General features: G+C 39.5%; 1 protein-coding gene across 3 annotated transcripts in view; it reads right to left on the reverse strand.

Annotated features, from left to right (window-relative positions):
• Positions 1 to 21645, reverse strand: part of sipa1l1 (signal-induced proliferation-associated 1 like 1) — a 72016-nt gene that overhangs the window by 19809 nt on the left and 30562 nt on the right. For 2 of the 3 annotated variants that reach the window (XM_015011170.2, XM_015011168.2), the window contains exons 3-10: positions 12638 to 12786; positions 10910 to 12452; positions 10094 to 10316; positions 9017 to 9147; positions 7615 to 7803; positions 5949 to 6123; positions 4567 to 4670; positions 4172 to 4329 (exon numbers count right to left, since the gene is read on the reverse strand). In XM_015011170.2, the coding sequence (XP_014866656.2) occupies positions 4172 to 4329; positions 4567 to 4670; positions 5949 to 6123; positions 7615 to 7803; positions 9017 to 9147; positions 10094 to 10316; positions 10910 to 12322 (2393 nt within the window). In that variant the 5' untranslated portion in view covers positions 12323 to 12452; positions 12638 to 12786. Of the gene's footprint in view, positions 1 to 4171; positions 4330 to 4566; positions 4671 to 5948; positions 6124 to 7614; positions 7804 to 9016; positions 9148 to 10093; positions 10317 to 10909; positions 12580 to 12637; positions 12787 to 21645 lie in introns of those variants that run through there. The other variant, XM_088001678.1, reaches the window with a different exon arrangement.

Consider the following 21645-nt stretch of genomic DNA (forward strand, 5'->3'; position numbering starts at 1 on the left):
TTCTGCTACACTGTCAAATTACTTGAGGTTATTTTAAGGCATGTATAAGCTAAATTATATGCTTTTTTTCCCCTTCAATAAGATCATGAAAGGGCAATTTGAGGTAGTTTGCCCTTTTTGGTATGTCAATAATTCAGCCGAGCCATCGTGGAGAGACAGGAAGAGAAGAAAAGGATGCACCATGACTACTTTTCCAAACCTCTAGCCAAATGTGATTCCTGGGTGAAAAAAAAATGGAAAAGGCTTCTGAGAAAAGAGTGAATAAAAGGCTGACGAAAAGGGGAAAAAATGCAAACAGGTGGGGGAATGAGACAATAAAACACACAAAGAGGTGTCAAGTAACACGCTGGCCTGGAGAGCTCATATTCCTACATGGCTTAATTTTTCTAGTCTCAACCAAAAGAGCTCAATCACGAAATCCTACCACAGGTGATAATTGCCAGGTGACAAGAGAGGCACAGGGAGTCATAGCCCCCATCCCACACAATTCCCCGCTGGCAAGCATCAGCACACATGTTGACACTGGGATTAATCACATTGCCTAATAAGCAATACCTGTGTCACCCACATATTTCTAAACATACCTTAGAGACATCCTGTCCTCGATGGAGACATGTGGTGTTCAATTATACCAGCCTTCAAATTGTTGACAGCTTATTTCCCACCTTAACTTGCTTGTGACAGACTGATATGAAAGAGGAAGCATTTTTCTGGCTGAAATAGCATCGCAGGATGAACCTTTTTTTTTTTAAATAAATGGAAGCAGTGGGAAAAAGCTAGTGTCTCAAAGGCTTGTCTGAATTTCCTCTACGGTGAAACAGCTCAAGTCTAAGTCAATACGGACAAGTAGGAAAGCTTGGACATCAGCAGTCATCACATCGATCATTGACAAGTGAAAAAGATGCATGTTCTTTATCTTATTAATGTTAGTTCCCCTAGAAAGTAAATGTCTCAAATCATCAATCACTCGCAGCCAGATTTATCTTCATTCGTAGATTCTGCGCAGTTCTTCCTCATTTTTTGGTACCAAATTGGGGGTGGTAAGAGTCAGACCTGGCCAGGTATTTAGTCCAGGCACTTTGATTGGCAGCAGACTGACTTAGTTGATCGGCAACATCTAAATTACCGTTTTGAACCCGCAACAAGACCGTAGAAGTTGGGGAGTTGCGAATCGATCACGGTGAAATCTTGAGGCTCAGAAGAGACCATATAGCGTCAACTGAACAAGGATACTCGCAACAAACAAATACAAGAGATTTAGGAGAAATTGGCATTGGAAAACCAAAAATGTGTTTTCCTTAATACAGAATTGCATGATGGCACTTGCCTTTTTCAGCTGCAAAAGTACAAAAAATGTTTCTTGGTTTCAGAGACCTGACAACACATTTATCTTCCATGTTTCCCAGGTCTCGGGCCCCGTTCACAATAACACAAACGTTCTGCGAAACAGCTGTGTTTGCACCACCCGTCCAGAAACAGAAAGACTTAACTGTGGGGGCGTCCATGGGAACTGGAAACAATGAAGCAGAAGTAAGCTTCTTGCATTGCTTTCTGTGTTCAAAACCACAACAAGGGTGGACAGCTTTGTGCTTTTCTTTTCCCCAAATCTATCTCACTTTGGCCTGATTTCCTCAAAGGCTAAATGTCATAATTTTGATTGCATTATTGCCTCTTACTGGCACAGAAAAGATAATGTAATCAATACATTATCTTGGCCTAAATAGTAGCGTCTATAGGATGTTTTTGACAACCTATCTTTGATAGTCCGATGAATCATTTCCCTGTCAAAAGCTATGGAAGATGATTAAAAAGGAACCAGCAGAAGTGATCCAGCAAAAGGGCCAATTGATGCATGCTGGGAGTAGAGTCCAACTCAACAGTCAAGGTCCTGTATCCTAACCTATTCAGGAAGATTATGCTAGTGATAAAAGAAAGATGACATTTTGTCTGCGTAGCTACAGACCAGACAGTGCTGTTGCTGGCCACAACGTTATGTCTGATGGCTGTTCAAGACTTATGCAATGTTGCTAACTTACAGTACTTAGTAATGCACAGGCAATCTGAAAAATGTTGACAACTCCTACGCAAGAAATTGACAGTACTGTCGCTATATATGCCTGCTACTCTGCAAATGAGTAATGAATCACACGTGGTATTTTAGCGAGGAGAGCTGAAAGTGGCTACAAGCAGGGAGAACAATGAGAATGAGACCTTTTATTTCCATTCTTTTCAGTCACTACAGATGCTGCTAAATGTATTATACCGAAGCTCTGAAATCACTTGTTCTGATCTCAAACACCTGTGAGTCAGTCAAGCCGGGACCTGTGACTCATGCAGGACAGAGAGCACTGATGGTGATATATATACACATACAGGTAGGGGCAGAAAAGTAAAGAATTACATTGCATACAAGATTGAAATGATTTAAAAGAAGGAGAAGAGAATGGTGAGGCTGAATATGGTAAAAAAGAGAGGAATGCTGCACAATGGGAAATGCTGCACTATGAGGCTTCTTGGTGATCTTCATGGCAGGAGGTTGAGCAGAGGAAATCAAAGGGTAAATTCCTGTGGTTTTAGTGATTTGTGGGCTTATAAATATCCAGTGTGTGGGCAGTCTGCTCTTCCAGTATCCACAAACAGCAGCTCAACAAGCCAAGAAAAAGAAGAGGAAAAACAAAACAAAAACCAAGTCAATACCTTATGCTGTGGGGAGTTCAGAGATGGACACGTATCAAGGGGAGAAATTATAAGGAAGGTGTATGAAGTTTACCTTGTTTCTCTCTTCTTGCATCAAGTCAACTTTTAAATTTAGATTGGAGACTTCAAATAAAAAAAATAAAAACACCAGAAAACTTAAGATTCTCAAACCCTTCATTGAGAATGTTAAAATTAAAAAGCAGGGTCCTCCACTAACCAATTATTTCTTTTTTAAATGTCCACACATATTCATATCAAAAATTCAATGTGCACAAGTGAAGCACTCTATACACTAAAGTATGGCTTTCTAGATGAGTTGACGCTTAATTTTGTTTTCCATGCATTTATATCCATGCTCTATTTAGTGCATCATTTCTTAGTCATGTGCTTTTTCCATGGAGTCATATTTGACCTGTGAAACATGAGGTTCTCATGTATGCATCGTGTCAAGTTCTCTTTCACATTTATGAATCACAAACCGAAGACATAAAAAGCATTTGTTCAATATTCACTGTGCACCAGGGCTCGTTGCTTACGTGTGTTTATTTGTGTTGTTGCTCTGTAATGAAGTAGCCACATGGGGGAAGATTAAGGCCTCACACAAGTTGCTCAGACAGCAATTAAAAACAGCTATGATTGGAGTCAAACGGAGTGTGACAACAAAAAATAACAGCAAACAACAAGATAAGAAGTAGGCAAAACCCTGAGTAAAATTCATTTCAAAGCTGAACTCAAACAGGAACCTAAAAGCAAGGTAGGCTCATGGGTGTGGGTGGTGTGCAATCTGTTCAGATTATATATTTCTGACAAAGTATTAATAATTCTTGAGCTACAGAGACATCTCTCAACATTTACAGCCATTTTCATGATGGATTTCATGAAGTAGAAAACTCTGCAGGCATCATCAGAGCATCATTCATTCAGCTGTGAGGGAGGGTGGTTTATGTTGTGCTTACCACAGATTTGACAACATTTTTTGAGATTAGAATTTTAATTGATAAAATGAATCTTTTTTTGTTTGTTTCATCAACTCTTAGGTTGATTAAACCCCAACTCTTTTAGGGATCCATTCCTCCATCATATTATATACACATTTTTTTATTGCAGGGTTTTACAAGTCCTGGAAGAATCTCATAATTTGCGATGTCTGCAGTTGTTTCAGATGTGAAACTTGTTTCACTTGTAGACTATTTTTCAAACAGTGGAAGTGCTGATTTCAAATTATTTTAAAATATCTAAATCATTTACGAGACTTATACGCTGCCACAATCTTCCTTTTTAAGGCCTCAGACATCTCTTTCAATCTGACCATAAGGTCCTTAGTGACTCAGGAGCACAACAAACTAAATGTAATTTATGCACAAGTATATACGTTATTATTGATGTATAGAATTTAAAAACAATTAATGAATAAAAATAAACATTGCTGCATCTATATAAACAGTACAGTGTGCACTTTGTGTCTGAATCTCACCTGTAGGAGGAGTTTTCAGAGCAGGGGTTATGAGCCCGCACAATCACAAAGACATGCTGGAAGTGAGAGCGAATGTTTTTCGGAGTGAAGGGAAGCGCTCCAGGTTCCTGGAACACAATTGTGACGATGTCGTTCCCTATGTGCCGCTTCCGCAGCAACTGCAAGTTCGATGACAAAGAGAGAAAATAAACAATAAGCTGTTAAGAGACCAAAAAGATCAAACTGAACAGTCAGAGACATCTTTTAGACAATAAACACCTAGAAAGCTGTGACTTAATCCACTAGTTTTACAACGCAGGATTTTGCTGAAACCTCCTACAAATGTCCACCTTTATAGCTTTAATATATACAAAGGCTGTTATCTAAAACTTTCTATTAATTTTCATTTTTCACACCTGTTGCTTGTTGTTGGGTGTGTAGGGCAGCATGGTTGACACGTGGAACATGATCTCATAATCCTTGTAAGTTGTATATAAGGAGTGGGTGCCTGTAGAATCAGCTGAGGACGACACAAGAGTGGGTTAATTTCACATTTGCAAAACTGATGAAAAGCCAATGGCGCAGCGTTTGGCTTTCACACCAAGCAAATACTTCTCATGAATAAACTCCACATTCTACTGGTTTTCCTTCAGTTTCACAGCAACACATTTACAGGCTGTGTAAAAGCCCATGTTGGTTAAATCAGTTAATTACTGCAAACACTCAATGGTGTTTACTTTACAATGCTTTATCAGTTTCAGCCCAGTATTTCCAGGACTTCCAGAAGAGTTTAGCGCATTTAGGTTTCCCTAAATAAGAGTTTCCAGATAAATTTCAAAGTGTTAAGTTGTTTGGCTTTTGTTAATATTCACTTAACTGAAGTTCAAAGTTCTGTGTTGAAGTTTTGCTAATGGAAAACAAAAATCTCTCTATTAACAATTATTGTATTATTTAGCGAAGATGTTTATTTTCATGCTTTTATTTTCAAGTGAGTGAAGACTGTTTACGTAGCAGTTCCAGTTTATCTCCTCACTTTCTCTCTCTTTTTTCCTAACAACTTTATTTCAATCAAGAAACACAAGAACTAAATGAAACACAGACAGTAGAGGACGAGAACTAAACTTGCTTAGTTTGTTTACATAAATAATGTCAAAATTAACTGGTTGTAAAGTGCTGGAGTCTTAAATTGAAGTTTGCACTTTAGCATTAGCTTCCACTAAATAGTATCTTGGCACAGTTTTTTAGAGTTAGTTGAAATAATGTTTATAACTTTAGGGTTAGCACAGACAGTTTTAATCTTTAAGTTACAATCGTTTTATCTGTGGAAATCCTCCACGATTCCCAGATCAACATATTTCTACTGAGACTGTATTGCATTGCTTAGTGTCCTGCAATTTGCCAAACATCTTTATAATGTCCTGGCTTCAGTGTTTTTGTTCATACAAGAATAATTTTGAATGCATCTAGTGGAATATCCTTGAACAGCTCATAAAATAAGAAATAAATCAGAGATAAATCTTTTTCAGCAGCTCTAACATTTTATTAGCAAAGCAAGCCGAGGAGAAACGCAAGAGAGAATGTTGCTATTCACAACCAATGTACAGAAATAACAACAAAGACGCAGAATAAAAGAAAAACATTAGTTTTCTACATTTTCTAAAGGTTGCATAACTTCCACGATGGACAAACAAAACATGCGTAAGATATGATTGAGTTCCTGAATCCACAATCCATTATTTGCTTGGTGGACAGCCAAACCTAAAAGTTACTTTTTTGTTATATCCACACATCTGCTTACTTTTTGTGTCCAGCTGAGCTCGATACTTGTTGAAACCTTTGAGCCTAACCCGCTCGCCCAACAGATGGAGGAACTCTTCCAACGCAGGACCGGCTGCTTCGTTATTGTACATTTCCTCTTCGCTGCTCTGGCCTGCCATGCAGTACATCACCCCCACCTTCCGCTGGAAACTCAGCTGTACAGAGAATCCAAATGAAGAAGCAGAGACCGCAACATCACCTTGCAGAAGTCAAGTCAAAGTCCCCTTGTTGACATTTTAGTCAGAACTTCTGTTGGCATTTCAGAAACAACCTTGAGTTGTACTGTTGTGGTGGTGGTGCTATTTTCTCCCAAGAAATTATGCTGACATTTTCAAAGATTCAACTTCTGATGATTGCACCAGGGAGGGTGAGCATCGTGAGCATCAAAGAGCTTGGTTTGTGTTTTTCCTTTTATTTTTTTTTTTAAGGTTCAGAAATGCGACGCGAGTTTGCCAATGTCAAGCACAGTTTCACAGAGTAAATTACACAAACCAGGTCATAAAAATGATACAGCTAAACGGAGGGAATAATAAATAAGAGCCATCTCCTGTATGAAGGGGGAAAATATCTCTGACACCAGATATGATTCATGAACTCAAAACAAGATTTGTTTGCGCGACACACACTACGATGTGTGTGTGTGTGGATGGCTCACAAAGTTCTGTTGGTGAATACACAGCACCCTTCACACTTATTTTACAGCAGTAGCATAAACCTCACACTTACAAATACAACCTTTTTCAGATTCATTTAATCAGTGAGTGCAAAAGAAATCCGCATTAAGCATCATCCTTACTGCACCTTAAAAGTAATAGTCAATGCAATGTTTTAATTGAGACTTTTTATTTTGATCTGTAGCTTATAAACATTTAATTAGTTGTCAATTACTTGAGTATAAATATGCAAGATGGAGGCCCATTTCTCTTGACTAGAAGCCGTTAGACTGTATGTTGACCCATATTTGTCTCGTCATGAGATAAAAAAAAGATTTAAAAACATTTCCAAAGTTCAAGGTTTGAAAACTGCAGCAAAGTTTGGGGTCATCGAGTCTCCAAAACAACCAATACATGTCATCTTAATGTCAACTAGTTTGGGAGGAAAGTCATTCTTTGCTCTACCAGCAGAAACAAAAACATGTGAAGTGTGCTCAATGTTACCAAGGCTGAAACTATCCAACTTTGGATTGTTTGGCATCAAGTCATAGTGGAAGAAGCTTGTCCTTCAATAGAAATGATCAAAAAATAGTTTAACAGTTTCTTAAAAACCTCCAAGCAGGTGGGTGGCCCTATGAAACTGTGTTGTCATTATTTACACTTGAACCATTGTTATGTACTAGGATGAACTACTGTGTCATGTTGACAATGAGTGTGATTTTAAGTCCTGTGCATGTTTTGGTGGGGGGGTGGATATAGGTTTGGACTACTATTAATCTCCATCACTGTAAATTGGAAAATATGTTCCCAAGTACATTTTTTTGTCTAAATAATGTTTTTAAAACACCGTCATTATGACAGGAAGTCTAAAGAATCCTTCCATTTTAGTAAGCTGATGGTGGCAATCAAAGGTACACAATCAAGAGACGTAATCAAGAAAATGAATGCAGCCCGGCTTATCCGAGAATAAATTTGCTCATTGTGTCTTCTTACCCCCTGCTCATCCAGCTTCATCAGCTGATCAGTGACCTTAGGCGTGTTGAGTGCCAGACGCAGGCAGTGCACATTGAGCTCAGGAACAAGATATTCCAGTACTTCTTTGAGAGGAAGACCACGAGCAAGACCGTGCTTGGCTGTCGACGGCACAGCATCTTCAAGGATGGATCCGCGCAGGGTGGTAAGCTAGAGACGATGGGAAACAAAAAACAATAATGAACACAGTTCGGTAGTGGGTTTTACTTCAATGGGTTTATAATTCCAGGTAAATGTACTCTGGTGATTTAGAAAAACAGAGATGGATTAGCTAAAGGAAGAAGGGAAAGAATGTGCAGGTTTTAACAGTGAAGTCTCTTAGGTTTCGGGGTGAGACAGACTAAAGAAGGACTTCCATAAATAAATCAGGAAGACTGCAGAAAAGTCCAAGGCCTGAGTATCCATCATGAGCAAATACACAGAGCTGGCAGTCTCTAGCTGTCTCCAGGCACTTAACAGTGTCTGTGTTTTATGTTTGGTAGTGGCTGTGGTGGTGTAAACACACTCAGTTTTATATAAAGTGAAGAGAGAAATGCTCTTAGCTCAAGAGCAACGGACAGTAGAAAGGACAGTGGCCCCCGATGCACAAAACCAGAGCAACCCACTCACTCCCCCATATATTCACATGTACTTTTAATCATGGAAAGTTTTCCAATCTTAAAAAATAGCAATTATAATGGACAAAGGGATGCAGAGTTGAAAGATGGAAAAATATCACACTTTGTTATGCGTCATACTAATGGGACTCCCAAGCCAATTACTCAAGTTGTACTCTAATGTAAGAACTATGCTTTACTTTTGATGCTTGAAGTATTTTGGTTTAAATTTAAACTTTTTGGGTGCGAAATGGCACAGCTCAGTCCTTCAGTGATGAAGTTTGACAAAGATTGTGGGTGGGCGTTTAGCTCAGGGGATGAGCGCATGGATCTTTAGCACTAGTGTGCACAAACTAGAGAGATTTAGAAGAGACTCTCACTGCAAATGGCTGATTGGGAACACAAAGACTCAACTGGAGGAAAACATTAGAAAAAAGTCAGATCAAACATGCACGGATTTGAGGTGGTGGCTCAGCAGAGGCGGAGGAATCTTGAGCTGACAACCGTGAGCTGCAGCTTTTACATCGAACCCCTGCTGGGTGAAGATCCTGTGTGTTAACTCCCACACAAACTGAACTCATAATAGCTTCTCTGTAGCATCACTCAGAACAGAGTGTACCAAGTATTGACACATTTAAAAGCATGAACATTCATAGCTATTAATACGGTAAATCTAGATGAATGGAAAGCTCAGATGGAAACACACTTCAGCATAATGAGCAATACATCCAGCACACAGGAGGAGTTTTTATTTGGTGTCGTCTTACCTCGCTGGTTCTGAAGATGACCCTGTAATTATACTGCTGGCCATGCTCCTTGTGCTCCTCCAGCTTCTCCCTCCTCAGACTCACCGCCACCGGGCCCAAGTTCTCATCCACCCCCAGGTAGTTCCAGTGCTCTAAGGTTTAGATTGAGAATAATGCTATTTGTGATAGGTGTGGTAATGAATGGATCACAAAAAAAAAAAAAGGCTGAAATCTAAAGAAATTAAGAGAACAATAAAGATTATAACAGAATTAAAACAGCAGCAAGGCTACAGTTGCGTGTTAAATATGCTACTTTCGAAACATTGGCCTGTAAAGGGATATTTCCCAAAGAAAATGCAATGAAAAAAGATTTTCAAAAAGTCATACTGTGCCAGGAAGAAGTTTATATACAGTCATCATGGACATGAATGTTTTCAACTTTGCATATTCTTAATTTTAAGAACCAACAAAGTTATGGATTAATGCTTCATCCATTCTAAAACCTTTTGGCCTTTCGTTGATCTGTTGGGAAAACCTAATTTTGTCAAAGTTTATTCAAGTTTTGTAAAATTAAGAGCAGACACTTCCTTCTTGGTAGGAAACCAAGCAAGGGTTGTGCTTCACTACTGCAGCATCAACATTCAAACTTGAATTTATTTAAGCATTGACAAACAAATAGCAGAGATCACAATAAAAGCTGTTTAACAAGGTGATCAATTTTATGCACAAGTTACTGAACTTTTGATAATAAAGTTTCCTGATCCTTTTGTCAGATTAGCTGCCAAATTATATCGTAACAACTAAACAGATGTGAATCAATCACATTTCTTCCTTGTCACCATTTATTTAAAATCACCCCATTTATTTAAAATCACCCAGCCCTTACTTAAACCTGATCACAACTGTTTGGACTATTCTGAAAAGCCAGTTAAGTGCCATTTTAAATTATTTCCACCACTTTTGATCAGAAAAACAGTTAAATATTGTACAAGAATAAGCCATGACACTGTTTATGACTGTAAGAAGTAAATAAGCTTTAAAATGCATCATTAAAAGACAAAAATTAATAAGACATTTAATCCAATGAGAGGCTCTTACCTCTAAGATAGAAGTACTTTCTGTAGTAATAGGCACCGAGGTCAACATGTTCCACAATGTATCTCTTGGACCTGTCAGCATGTTGACTTGGCCCGTCTTTAGCAGCCTCCAACACGGCGACTCCAGCATTGGTGAAATGGGTTGTGAGAGTGGCATCCAGTGGTCCTTCCTCTGTACTGCCAGAGGAACTGCTGGAGCTCCCGCCGCTACCAATGCTGCCCTGCTGGAAGACCGATTACAAAGACAAGTGAAGCAAGCGATCCTAAAGCTGCAGGACGTCAGTTTTATAAAATATATGTGCTTTACATATTTGTTAAATCTGTCACGACACAGATAATCTGTGAAAAGGTCAGGCTCCTCTCCCTTCTCCCAGTGCTACTATTACTGTCAGAAGATATGCAGAGTTCCCAGTCAAAAACATCCAGTCAGAGCCAGGAGGAAGGTCTTAGAGCTGCAGGTCATGCTTGTGTATGCGCTGCTCAATGTGCGAATGGTGAAGAAGCAACTTGCGGTCCCAGGAAATATCAATGTCATTCATATTTTATTCGCTATGCTAACCAGCCTGAGTATTCATGGCAGCCTCTGCTATCAGGAAGAAGCTGTAGCATAGCAGCTGTAGCTGTACCAAGGGATTGATAGACAGCACTAAAACCCTCCTCCTGGCTCTGACTGGGTGGGTGCCAGTCAGCACTGGGCAGAGGAGCCCAATTTATTTTTACAGACCGTCTCATACCATTCTGTTATGACATAGTGACCCAATCAACAAATATAAATGTGAATCTTATTAATACATATATTTTCTTGAACTCAACATACCTGTTTAGCAGGAGAAATGTTCCTCTCCCCCTCTCCACCAATCTCATTCCTGAAACAAGGGCAACTGAGAACCAACTCATTGCTCTTATCATCCCCAGGGTCCAATGCGGGGTTGGTACCGTGTCCTCCACTCCCCTCCTTGCTCAGCTCCTCCTGTGAGCCACAAGGGGAGCCATAGGTTCCACTCTGATTGGAGGAAAGAGAGGAAGTGGCAGAGGCTGAAGCGGCAGCAGCGGCTGAGGCACCAGTTGTGGTGTTCTTGCGTTTGGAGCCACATTGGCGGTTTTGGATCGCCTCATTGAGGTCAAACAGTAGAGACTGGATGTCAAAATGGGCAAAGCCTTTTTGACACACCCATGGCTTAGGAGGTGGGCCACTTTCATCCCCTTTCCCGCCATCTTCAGCATCTGAGCCGGCTCTCGATGTGTCGCCCTCCACCTTTACACTGCGTAGCTTCCGGAAGATGGACTCTCCACCCGTCTCCGACTTCGACCGTCTCTTCAAGTGTTTCTCGCGCTCTTTCAGTCGGCTGGCGGGACTGCCGCGAGCTGGACCATCGGGCAGATCCAGGGCAGCCTGCTTTATGGGGGCCACAGTAAGGAGTTCTGACAGTCTTTCTGGAGCTGGGCTTCTCTGATCAGGGGCCTCGGAGGACTGGTATCCCTTCAGCATGTCAAAGAAACTCTCTCCCGACACGCCGTGTTTGTCTATTGAAGAAGTGCTGCCGTATTCACGGTGCATGGGCGTCCATCCAGAGAAGGACCAGCCTTCATTGCCATCTCCATCCAGCTCACTAATGGTTATATCACTGTTGCTGCGCTGGCGGATCCGTCTCATCCCTTTCCGAGGAGAACCCAGGTAACCATCAGGCGACAGGAAGCGATTGTCCTTTCCTTTGCTATGCATCTTGTTCTTTAGTGTATTCTGGATGTTGCGCAGCATAGATGAGTCTTGTGGGCTTATCAGGTGCCCTAACTTCGCTGACAGATTGCTGTGGGCTGTGACAGCTGACACATTCCCTCCTCCTCTTTCTCCACTACCACTCCCGCTCAGTCCTCCACCTCCGCCACCTCCTCCTCCACCCAGGATCCTTTCTCTGTCTCCACTTCCTGATCCTGAGGAGCTGGTGGTGTTCGTAGAGCTAGGCGAGTCAGTTTCCACTGTGATATGCCAAACACCGCCTCCACCACCATCTTTCCTTGGGGGCCAGTCGGCCACACGAGCTCTAACCCCCATCTTGGGGACACCAGGGTTGGTGCCAGTGGTTGATGCGGAGGAGATGTGTGCACTCTCGCTTCGAGGTGGCGGTGCTCCTCCATTGGGCAGTCGGAGGCGGCGGGTGTAGAACTCATCGGTCGCCGGCACAGAGCCCCCGACCGACCGCTCCGTCTGAGAGCGCTTCAGACTAGTCATGACGAAGAATGGGGAAGGATGTGGGGAGAGGAGGTGGGAGGGAAAGGTCAAGATGGGTGTTAATGGGAGTTAGATTTGGGTCAACATAATGCCCACTGAGTGAAGAGCAGAGGGAGATTCACATCTGGTTCTGAAGAAAGAGAAAAACAGACAGATAAAAAAAAAAATCAGTGTAATTTGAAATTTTTATAAAAACAGCAGGATATTAAACACTCTGAACTGCTGGAGGTAACACGTTTGTTCACAAGGCTCAAATTTCAAAAGGTGAAAGATTTGGGGTTTTTTTTTTACTCCAAGATGATCAGGTTATTTTACCTTAAAAAACCTCCAGTATGAAGAAACTAATGTGTGGACAGTATTTTACAGCTGCAGTCTTTAAAAAGCCATCTGCTCTGGATTCATGTGAGAGGAGAAGTCAGGTCGCCTCAACGGAAACACTGGAACGCAACAGTGGTGCAGACAGCCTATGCACAAAGAAAACAGAGAAAACTTAAGTTAATATCACTATCACATGCTACAAAATTACATTATGTAACTCAACAAACTCAAACATCTTTAAATATAAAAAAAACAGCATAATGGAATTAGGCTAGTTACCAAAAAAAGTGGTTTAATAGCAAGAGTTCAGTATTTTGAGAAGATTAATGGGAAAAAATGCTAAACAAGTTTAAAAGATGCATGTAGGTTTTATTAATTTCACCAAGTTTCAACATTCTTTCCCCCCTTTACACAATGTCAAAATCGAACCGTAAACCAATTAGAACATTTGGAAAACCTTAGGAGCGGAATGAAATATGGAAAATGTTCATGGACACGGCAAAACAGAGTGCAGCTCATTCAGCCAGTCAAAACATTGTGACATGTTTTTCCTCCCGCAGACATTGATGCAGCATCAGGGTGCCAGACTGTCCGCTTTTCCGACTGGTTTGTCCGTAATGTTACAACACCTCTCTATTCCAGAACAATCTTTTGAGTCACCATGGAGATAAGCGGTCTTGCAGAGACCATGTTTTTCACTGTTGCGCGTGTGAGTGTGAAAGAGAAAAGGCGATGAGAGATACTTAGTAGAAAACTCATCAAGTTCACATTTGATGGCATTTATTTGTGGTATCACCAATGTGTTACTATTACTCTAGAAAAAATGCCCCATGCTTTCAGTTGGGTACAAAATGTACCATTAATCTTCACAATGTTTCCCAAATACAAATATAAAGTATTTCACACATGATCAGGTTTCTGGTGTTCTTAACGTAACTAAACCATTAAATCAGCTTACTTTAGATTCTCTAGGATATTTTCCCATGACAACTTGCCTGCAACCTGCTAAGGGTGTTTCTCCCTCCCGCATCTCCATCTCGTCCGGTAACTGCTGGGTTATGCTCCAGACCAATCCACCCCCCCATCAACTCTGAACAGAATTGAGGGGATGGATGGAATGCTGTTTGGTAGGACTGGTAAGACTACAGTTACATCAACATAAAATGAGGAGATAACCGTCTAAAGCAGGGGTGTCAAACTCCAGTCCTCGAGGGCCGGTGTCCTGCAGTTTTTAGATGTACCACAGGTACAAAACACTGGAATGAAATGGCTTAATTACCTCCTCCTTGTGTAGATCAGTTCACCAGAGTCCTGCTAATGACCTAATTATTCTATTCAGGTGTGGTGCAGCAGAGGCACATCTAAAAGTTGCAGGACACCGGCCCTTGAGGACTGGAGTTTGACACCTGTGGTCTAAAGTTATCTGACAAACTGTGAAGTTAAATAAACCAACAGCAGGTCTGGTCAAGCATTCTGAGAATTCAAGTTGATGTTAGAGAACCAAAGATTCAGTGTGTTGTGCCCTGACCAATGGTTGGACAACTTTGAAGAAAAAAATTAAACCTTTTAATCTTTTAGTTAAACTCTTTGACAGGGTTTCCTCCAGAAAACTTGCTAACCCCGGTGGGAGGGGTGCTAGGGCGGTCATCTAATGGCCCACTATGATTTTTAGATGAAATAAAATGTTTAAAGTTGACAGAAAATTTGAAAATATCACTAGGTAATTATGCATTATTAGAAGACATTAACAATACCTAAACGCCAACTATGAAGTGTTAAAAAAAAGGCAAACATTAATAAACCTAAATAAAGAAGCAATGCTTAGCCTGGTGGGGGCGCAAGGAAAGCCTGGTGGTCCGCCAGGCTTATAATACAGTAGGGGAAACCCTGCTCTGGTGTAGAAGCTTGTGAAAGTATCAAAGTTGCCCAATCTGCATCAGTGAGATTTAAAAACCAACTCTGGGGAAGGATGAAGAAATTACGTATTTAAAAGTGAACTTTATTTTCAACGGCATGTCCATACATGTTTCAGGTTTATTCAGATAACCATAGAACAAGACTTTCCACAAACGGCAGTAAATGAGTGCAACTAAGCTAATAAGGTGGTAAAGGTATGATTATATAGTCAAGGTCAAGAGTGTCCAAAGTCTGTCCACCAACCTCTGCGAATACCAGGAGGAATTAAAATGGACCAATTCCCATGGTGCAAATGAAATGGTTTTAATTCCTATGGCAATGTAACATGCTATTTAGGAAAAGTCTGAACTGAAATATATAATTTGTGGTGCATCTGAACAGATGTAATGTCCAGTCAGTGCATTGGTGCCCAAGTCCAGTCCTCAAGAGCTGTTAACTTTTAGTAGCTATCAAGGCCTGGAGTTGGGCACCCATGGTCTAGAACCATGAAAGGGAGAGACTGAACTAGAAATGACAATCACAAACATTTAGAAATATTATATCAAAATCTAGATTACTTTAGCACTGTGCTGAAGACCTTGGGTACCAAGCCTGGATTCAACTTTAGACAACTTTTTTTTTTTTACACTAAGGGTGAGCAATCCAATCAATAAAGAACCGTCACATCGCTCTGCAGCTTTGAAACCCACTGCTCATTATTTTACAGTATCTCCTTTACTCTTTTGTAACCTGTAAGCCAGTCCAGCTTTAAACAGTGAAGTGTAACGATGACAAATTCAAATGCACAACATTTGCGTGTGCACAGAAGGTGGTATGCTGGAATTAGTCATCTCTATTTGTAGAGCCACTTATAGCCAGACATTTTTCTTATCCTAAAAAGAAGGTCTCATGCCTTTTTCTAGATAATTACGCTTTTCTGCTCTGGTAAGTTTTTTACTGTATGTAAAAATAAACGGCTATCTTTGGTGTTAAGAAAATTATTTCCATTGAAGCTTGAAGGGCGTTATGAAAAGGACAACTGCATGAATAGATGACCTTGGTCCAAGCTGTGGAAAAATATATTTGCAACAAATGTGGTAGAGTTGCACTTTCAATAAGAATAACATGAAAAAATGCATGCTGCTCTAAGCTTAGTAAAGCAATAAACAATAATATAGCTCTTAAACAACTGCTATTGTGCAACTGAGTGCAAGATAATTTGTTTTGTGATGTGAAGATAAAAGAAAGTTTCTGTCATTAAAGACAAAACTGGGATGCAGAGGCTCCATCAAGTATACAGTAACCAGTCCTAGTTTCTCTTTCACTCTCAAAATTCTTACTACAAGTGGCTAGCTTAACCACAGTAATCCAAAAACTCATGCAAAGAGCCTACATGAGGCTAATACCACTCAGTTTGATACTGATTACTACTCTTACCAAGTGAGGTCAATTTTTTCCCTCCTAAAATCATGGTCTGAGATAACATTGTTAGAGCTGAATTAACAATGGAACACCTCATGCTCAGTGTTGCATCCTGCTGTTTATTTTGATCCATCCATTTCACTGGAGCACATCCTGGACATGTCACCTGCCCATCACAGAGCAATGGACAACGCACACTCATTTTAAATATCTGCCTAAGGGCAATTTAGAGGTTCCAATTTAGCTATCAGACAATGTTTCAGGGGAGGAAACCAGAGCACCCAGAGAGAACATGCAACTCCACAAAGATAGGAAACAATGACAACAACTGTCCCACCACGGATTCTTGCTTTTTTGATATCACTTGTCACAAAATTGAAGTAGGTCAATTTGCTGCATAGAGGTGTGCTTAAAGTCAATATATTGCACTGAATCCATAGCTGCAATTTTCAACACAAAAAAGTGTTACACGACCAAAAAAAAAAAAAAAAAGCCCAATAGGTTTATCATGGCACAAGTCTAATATGGATTGGAAGGGGCGGGGGGAGTGATTTTCCCACTTTTCCCACACAACACCCAATAAAAGCACAGAATTAGAAGTCAAGAAGCAGCTCAGTGCTAAAATCTAATAAGAGCCAATGATATGTCTGAACTAAAACTCAAATAGTGTCCTCCAAATAACACCTGCAGAGCATTCTCTCTGTTTTACCCCCACTGATGATTGGCTAGGACTTCTAATGAGAGCTGGAGAGAAAGAGGAAACAAGGCAAAAATAAGAGTTAAAGAACAAAGTGGGTGGGGAGTAGAGTACACTATATGTAAGGCAAGGAGACTTGGGAATTGAAACAAACGAGCCAGGCATTGCTTCCCTTCCTGGAGCCACTGAGGGCCAATTACACTGACAGACACTCTGTAACCTTTAGCAATGCCTAAATAAGGTCGATGTATGAGGTAAATATGCAGCATCGATGCTCAATGCAGCTAACTGCTATTGTGAATGTCTGTTACTGTAAAATGTCAACACAATAACGTCCATGCTTCTCTCAGATAATGGGGCATAAGAGAGTAAGAAAAACAGGCTGCAGCACATTAAAAGTGTTGCAGTGACACCCAAGAGAGCATTTGGAGATGACAAAAACAGATCCACTATGATACATTAAATAAAAAGGTAAAGAGGGGAAACAAACCATAGAACCATTACCATATGACATGATGTTGGAGCCTCTATACACATTTTGTTGCCATTTTAAATGGAAAAACACGATTAAATATGCCCAATATCCGCGTAACTACAAGGCTGACCAAACAATAAATAGTTCAAACATAGCACTGTGGTATATTAGATACAGGAAGAGTAGAAGGAACTGGCAAGGTATATGACCACCCAAGTAAATTTCACACAAATTCAGCTTGACCACCTGCTGGACAAATTTCAAGCAACGACGACTACTGCTAACCATCATTAGTTTTATATGCAATATTTTTAATGTATAAATATCTGTTTACCAAAGGGTCACATGAAGCCACAACTTCCTGGTAAACGAAACTTTTGTGCTTTCACAGAGACATTGGGACAGTTATTGTAACTAAATTAATGTCTCATAAATAATGTCTGAAAGAAACAAAGCAAAAGAAAACAAAAATAGTTTTAAAACAAAGATGATTAGATTTTCTATATTTCCACACAGTGGTGGGCACCACTAACAAACGTTAGCTGCACTAACCATACAACACCGATAATAATCAATAGTTCCGCTAATACTAAAATGCTACACCACCATAATATTTCGTGAAAAGTAATGCTAAAGCGATAAAATTTAAACCCTATTTGTGAATAACAGCGTCCACTTATAGTAACGTTAGCAAAAAATGCTAAAGACCTAAACAAAAACTTAGCTCTACTTTTAACAGTGGTGACAGTGTCACCAGTAATGAAGCCTAAAAGCTTTAATGTATTAAATCATTTCTTCAATTTTCCAACCCTGTTAACCCCTCTGACAAGATTCAGTTTTACATAACCCAATTATATTAAACAATACCATCTGGTGCCTCAAGTATTCATGGAAACCTTTACCCCTGAACCAGTAATCAGAGTTGTCTCTTTACTGTCAACATTGTGATTCAAATTAAAGTCACATATTAGCAAATTATTCTTTTTAATCATGCTTGCTGTAAGGTTTGCTGTCTAGAAGCACAGGTGTGCCAGTGCCCACCACTGTGTGACTATAAATCTGCTCCAGTGCACAGTGAGTCATGCACACCTGAAAATTACAGACTGACTGACGGAGGTTGCAGTCGAGAGCTGAAAAGGACCGGTCACAAACGCTTTTGAAAAGAAAAGGCATAAAATGGAGCACAAGATGATCAGAATGCATACACAGACATACATACACGCATATACAAATATACACAGACTTGAGAAACTCAGGGCTGAAACCCTGGTATTATCTATTACCTCAAGGTATTCTCTTTAGATTTCCAGACCGCAGACACCAAAACAAAGTCTCTGGCTTAATCAGTCTGTATTGTGCTCAAAATGGATGGTTCTCCATAACCTGTACTTAATAAAGATCTCCACCTTCCAATCACAGAACAAAGCATAAAATGACAGGACTAGAGGCCTCTGAATCAAAAGAAAAGATAAGCTTAAAACTAAAACTGAAAATTGATGCTGTTTGTTTTTGTTGCTAAACCTCTGACTATTATACACCTGTTTCTCCACTCAGACATTACCACACGGACCGGTGAGTCAAGTCAAGTCGCATCATGTTTGTATCAATGCTGACAAAACATGTTACGTTATGTCTCAATGGCTTTCACAATTTCATAACAAAAAATATTTCCTGACCTTGCCAAGCAACCGACTCATTGAGGAAACAGGAAGAACTACTGTCAAAATGGGTCTGATTTTGACTGTAGAGCCAAGAGTTTTTACAAAAAGGTGTTAAAACCACTGTGCACTTAGAAAAATAAAACAAGGACAATCCAGGATATGGCTCAGGCAGTTAGTGAATATCTCTCTCTCTGTCTCACACAGCAATAACACAAGGGACACAGTTAATGAGAAATGTTGCATCTTATCACTGCTTCTCACCAAGTCATCCTTCCCAGACTCTGCAACATTAGTGGATCTCAGGTTTCAGTTGGTTTAAAGTATGAGTCAGTGTGGAAGAGGAAGCATCAAATATTTGAGTCACTTTCAAACTTAGTTTAGTAATATAAAAGTACATACCAGCCCTTTCAACAAAATATGAACACACGCGATATTAGACATTGTGTTTATTCTTCGTTGGTTACACAAAATCTATGGGAAATAGAAGAGGTGGGGAGTTGAACCTTGCTTCCCCATGCAACAAATAAAAAGCATTTCATTAAGTAATAATCTTTAAGTGTTAAACAGTACTCAGAAGAGAGACAGCAGAAATCACCTGAAACTTTTGCTGCCCAACAGAATGGAAATGGTTACAAACCCCCCACATTCATTTAAGGAAATTATCAAAAATGGATATTTTAAAGCAACTGCTAATTTGTGTAAATTAAATCTATGAGTGGGAAAAAAATCATATATTAAAAACAAACCAGTACCACATCATCCCTCTTAATTTCTGCTGTATAAATGCGATGGTGTGCAAAAATCCACTAGATATTTGCCCAAACTTTCCGCTATTAACTGTAAATGTGACAAATTATGATTTTCTCATTATCTCTAAAGGTCACTGTTGGATCACAGCAACATTTTTCTCAATATTAAAATATACTTTTGCAATAAAAATACGATTTTTAGCCAATCGAGACACCATCATTGAGAACATGACCATTTAAGTAAAAATATGGAACAGTTGTAAAGTTTTCCTCTGATTTTAACTTTAAATAAATTACGACACAAAAACACTGCCTTAGTATATATACGTGTTTTCAAAAATACAGATTAAAATACACATTACAGTTATATATTGTATTATGAGCAAAATGTTGAAGGGAAAAGTAATATATTCTTTTTGTGCTTAAATGTAAAAGCTCTGTTCTTGTGTTTCTAAATTTAAACTCATTTAAAAGACAGACAACTTTTCATCTGAGAGCGTAAAGAAGCAAAGACACAATGGGGGAGAACAAGTAGAGAGAAGAAAAAAAACAAAGAATAAAATTGTAATAAAATTAATAAAAGAAAAACTCAAACCTAATTCTCTTTGAAAACTGGCAGGCAGCAGGCTGTCCGATTTGTGGCTTCAGCTCAAAGACTTCCAGAGAAATTACAATTATGTGCAAAGAAAAACATGATTTGCGTTTTTCTTTTCTTCCCCCTGCAGACTTTGACAGTGAGGTGGCGTCCACGTTATGCCTCAGTGAGATGTGACGGGGGGTTGAGCGCTGACTTTTTCCTTCAAATGTGAAATTGTGGATATTGTTTTCCATGTTACTTTTCTGCTAATACAAACAATCTATGGAAGCAGTGGCAGGAGGAATAAAGCAAAGATTTAAGTGAGGCGATGCGTTTGTGCGCCTGTGTATCCAAGCAGCGTCTTTGAAAGGTAGTAAATTTAAACTCACAAAACTGCTTCACATAAGTTCTAAAACATTTATTATCATTGCATCAGGCTTTCTCTTTGCATATTTTAAAGAGCAGCTTGTAGTGGTTAGGGGCAGGATGTGCTTTGCACTAGAGCCATGAGTCCATATGTCCACTTTGCATCACACCTCCATTTCAGCAGCAGCTTTTAAATGTCTCATTAGCCAACAGATGTTTTTGAAGCTCTGACTCACAAATATGCAACATCTCATTTCCATTTGTGAGTCATTTTTCAAAACCCAGTTTACAATTGAATTGCTTTTATTGTTGCTTGTGGTGTATCAAGACCTGTTCCTTTTATTTTATAAATATTGACATATACATGTTAGTTTTAGAGGTATTTAAAAAGTAAAAAAAAAATGGTGCTCCTTTATATGAAGGTGTCTGCATTTCTTGTCTGAATAAAAAAGTTTTTTCGTTTTTTTGTTGTTTTTTTTACCATAACTCTAGGATGCACTGATGTACACAATCAGTTTATTTACACCTAAACAAGTTGCTAAAAGAAAAGAAAAATTGTGTGACAAATGAAGTGAATATCAATTTTTGTACCAACTTCAGAAGGCCAAGGCTGAACGGATCACACCAAAGCTGCATAATGTCTCTAATGGCAATATCACTACCCAATATGCATACCGTGAAGAACTGATTGGAGTATTAGCTGAATATTTTAGACTGAAATATCACCAAAGTGAAGCAGTGTAAACTGAGGTTTGTCGTGTAGAAAGATAAAATTAAAACCACAGTTTTATCCATCACCAACACTTTATCTGTGTGAAATTTACTGGGATAGACAGGCAGCTACACATCTTCTTTTAATCTGCAGTTTAGTTTATGGTATAAACAAAGAAAACTGAGAATAAGAAAATAACTGAGAATTTTAAAGTGTAACTGGGAGTTTTAGAAATACAGGAAGCAAAAAAAAATATTCTGAGCCCAACTGAATACAACTAAGTTGGTCTGTTTTATGTGGGTCTCTCAGTTCATGTCACTGTTAACTGATATCTGTACAAACTTAAAAAGCTAAACATTTGTGCTCCAAGCATCAGATTGTTCAGAGGAATCTAGGCTACATGAGTAATAATGAATCAGATCTATACAGCCAATTGCCTCTATGACAAGC

The sequence above is a fragment of the Poecilia mexicana genome, unplaced genomic scaffold (assembly GCF_051168715.1).
Source record: "Poecilia mexicana isolate PSO_F unplaced genomic scaffold, ASM5116871v1 scaffold_21, whole genome shotgun sequence".
Lineage (NCBI taxonomy): Eukaryota > Metazoa > Chordata > Actinopteri > Cyprinodontiformes > Poeciliidae > Poecilia > Poecilia mexicana.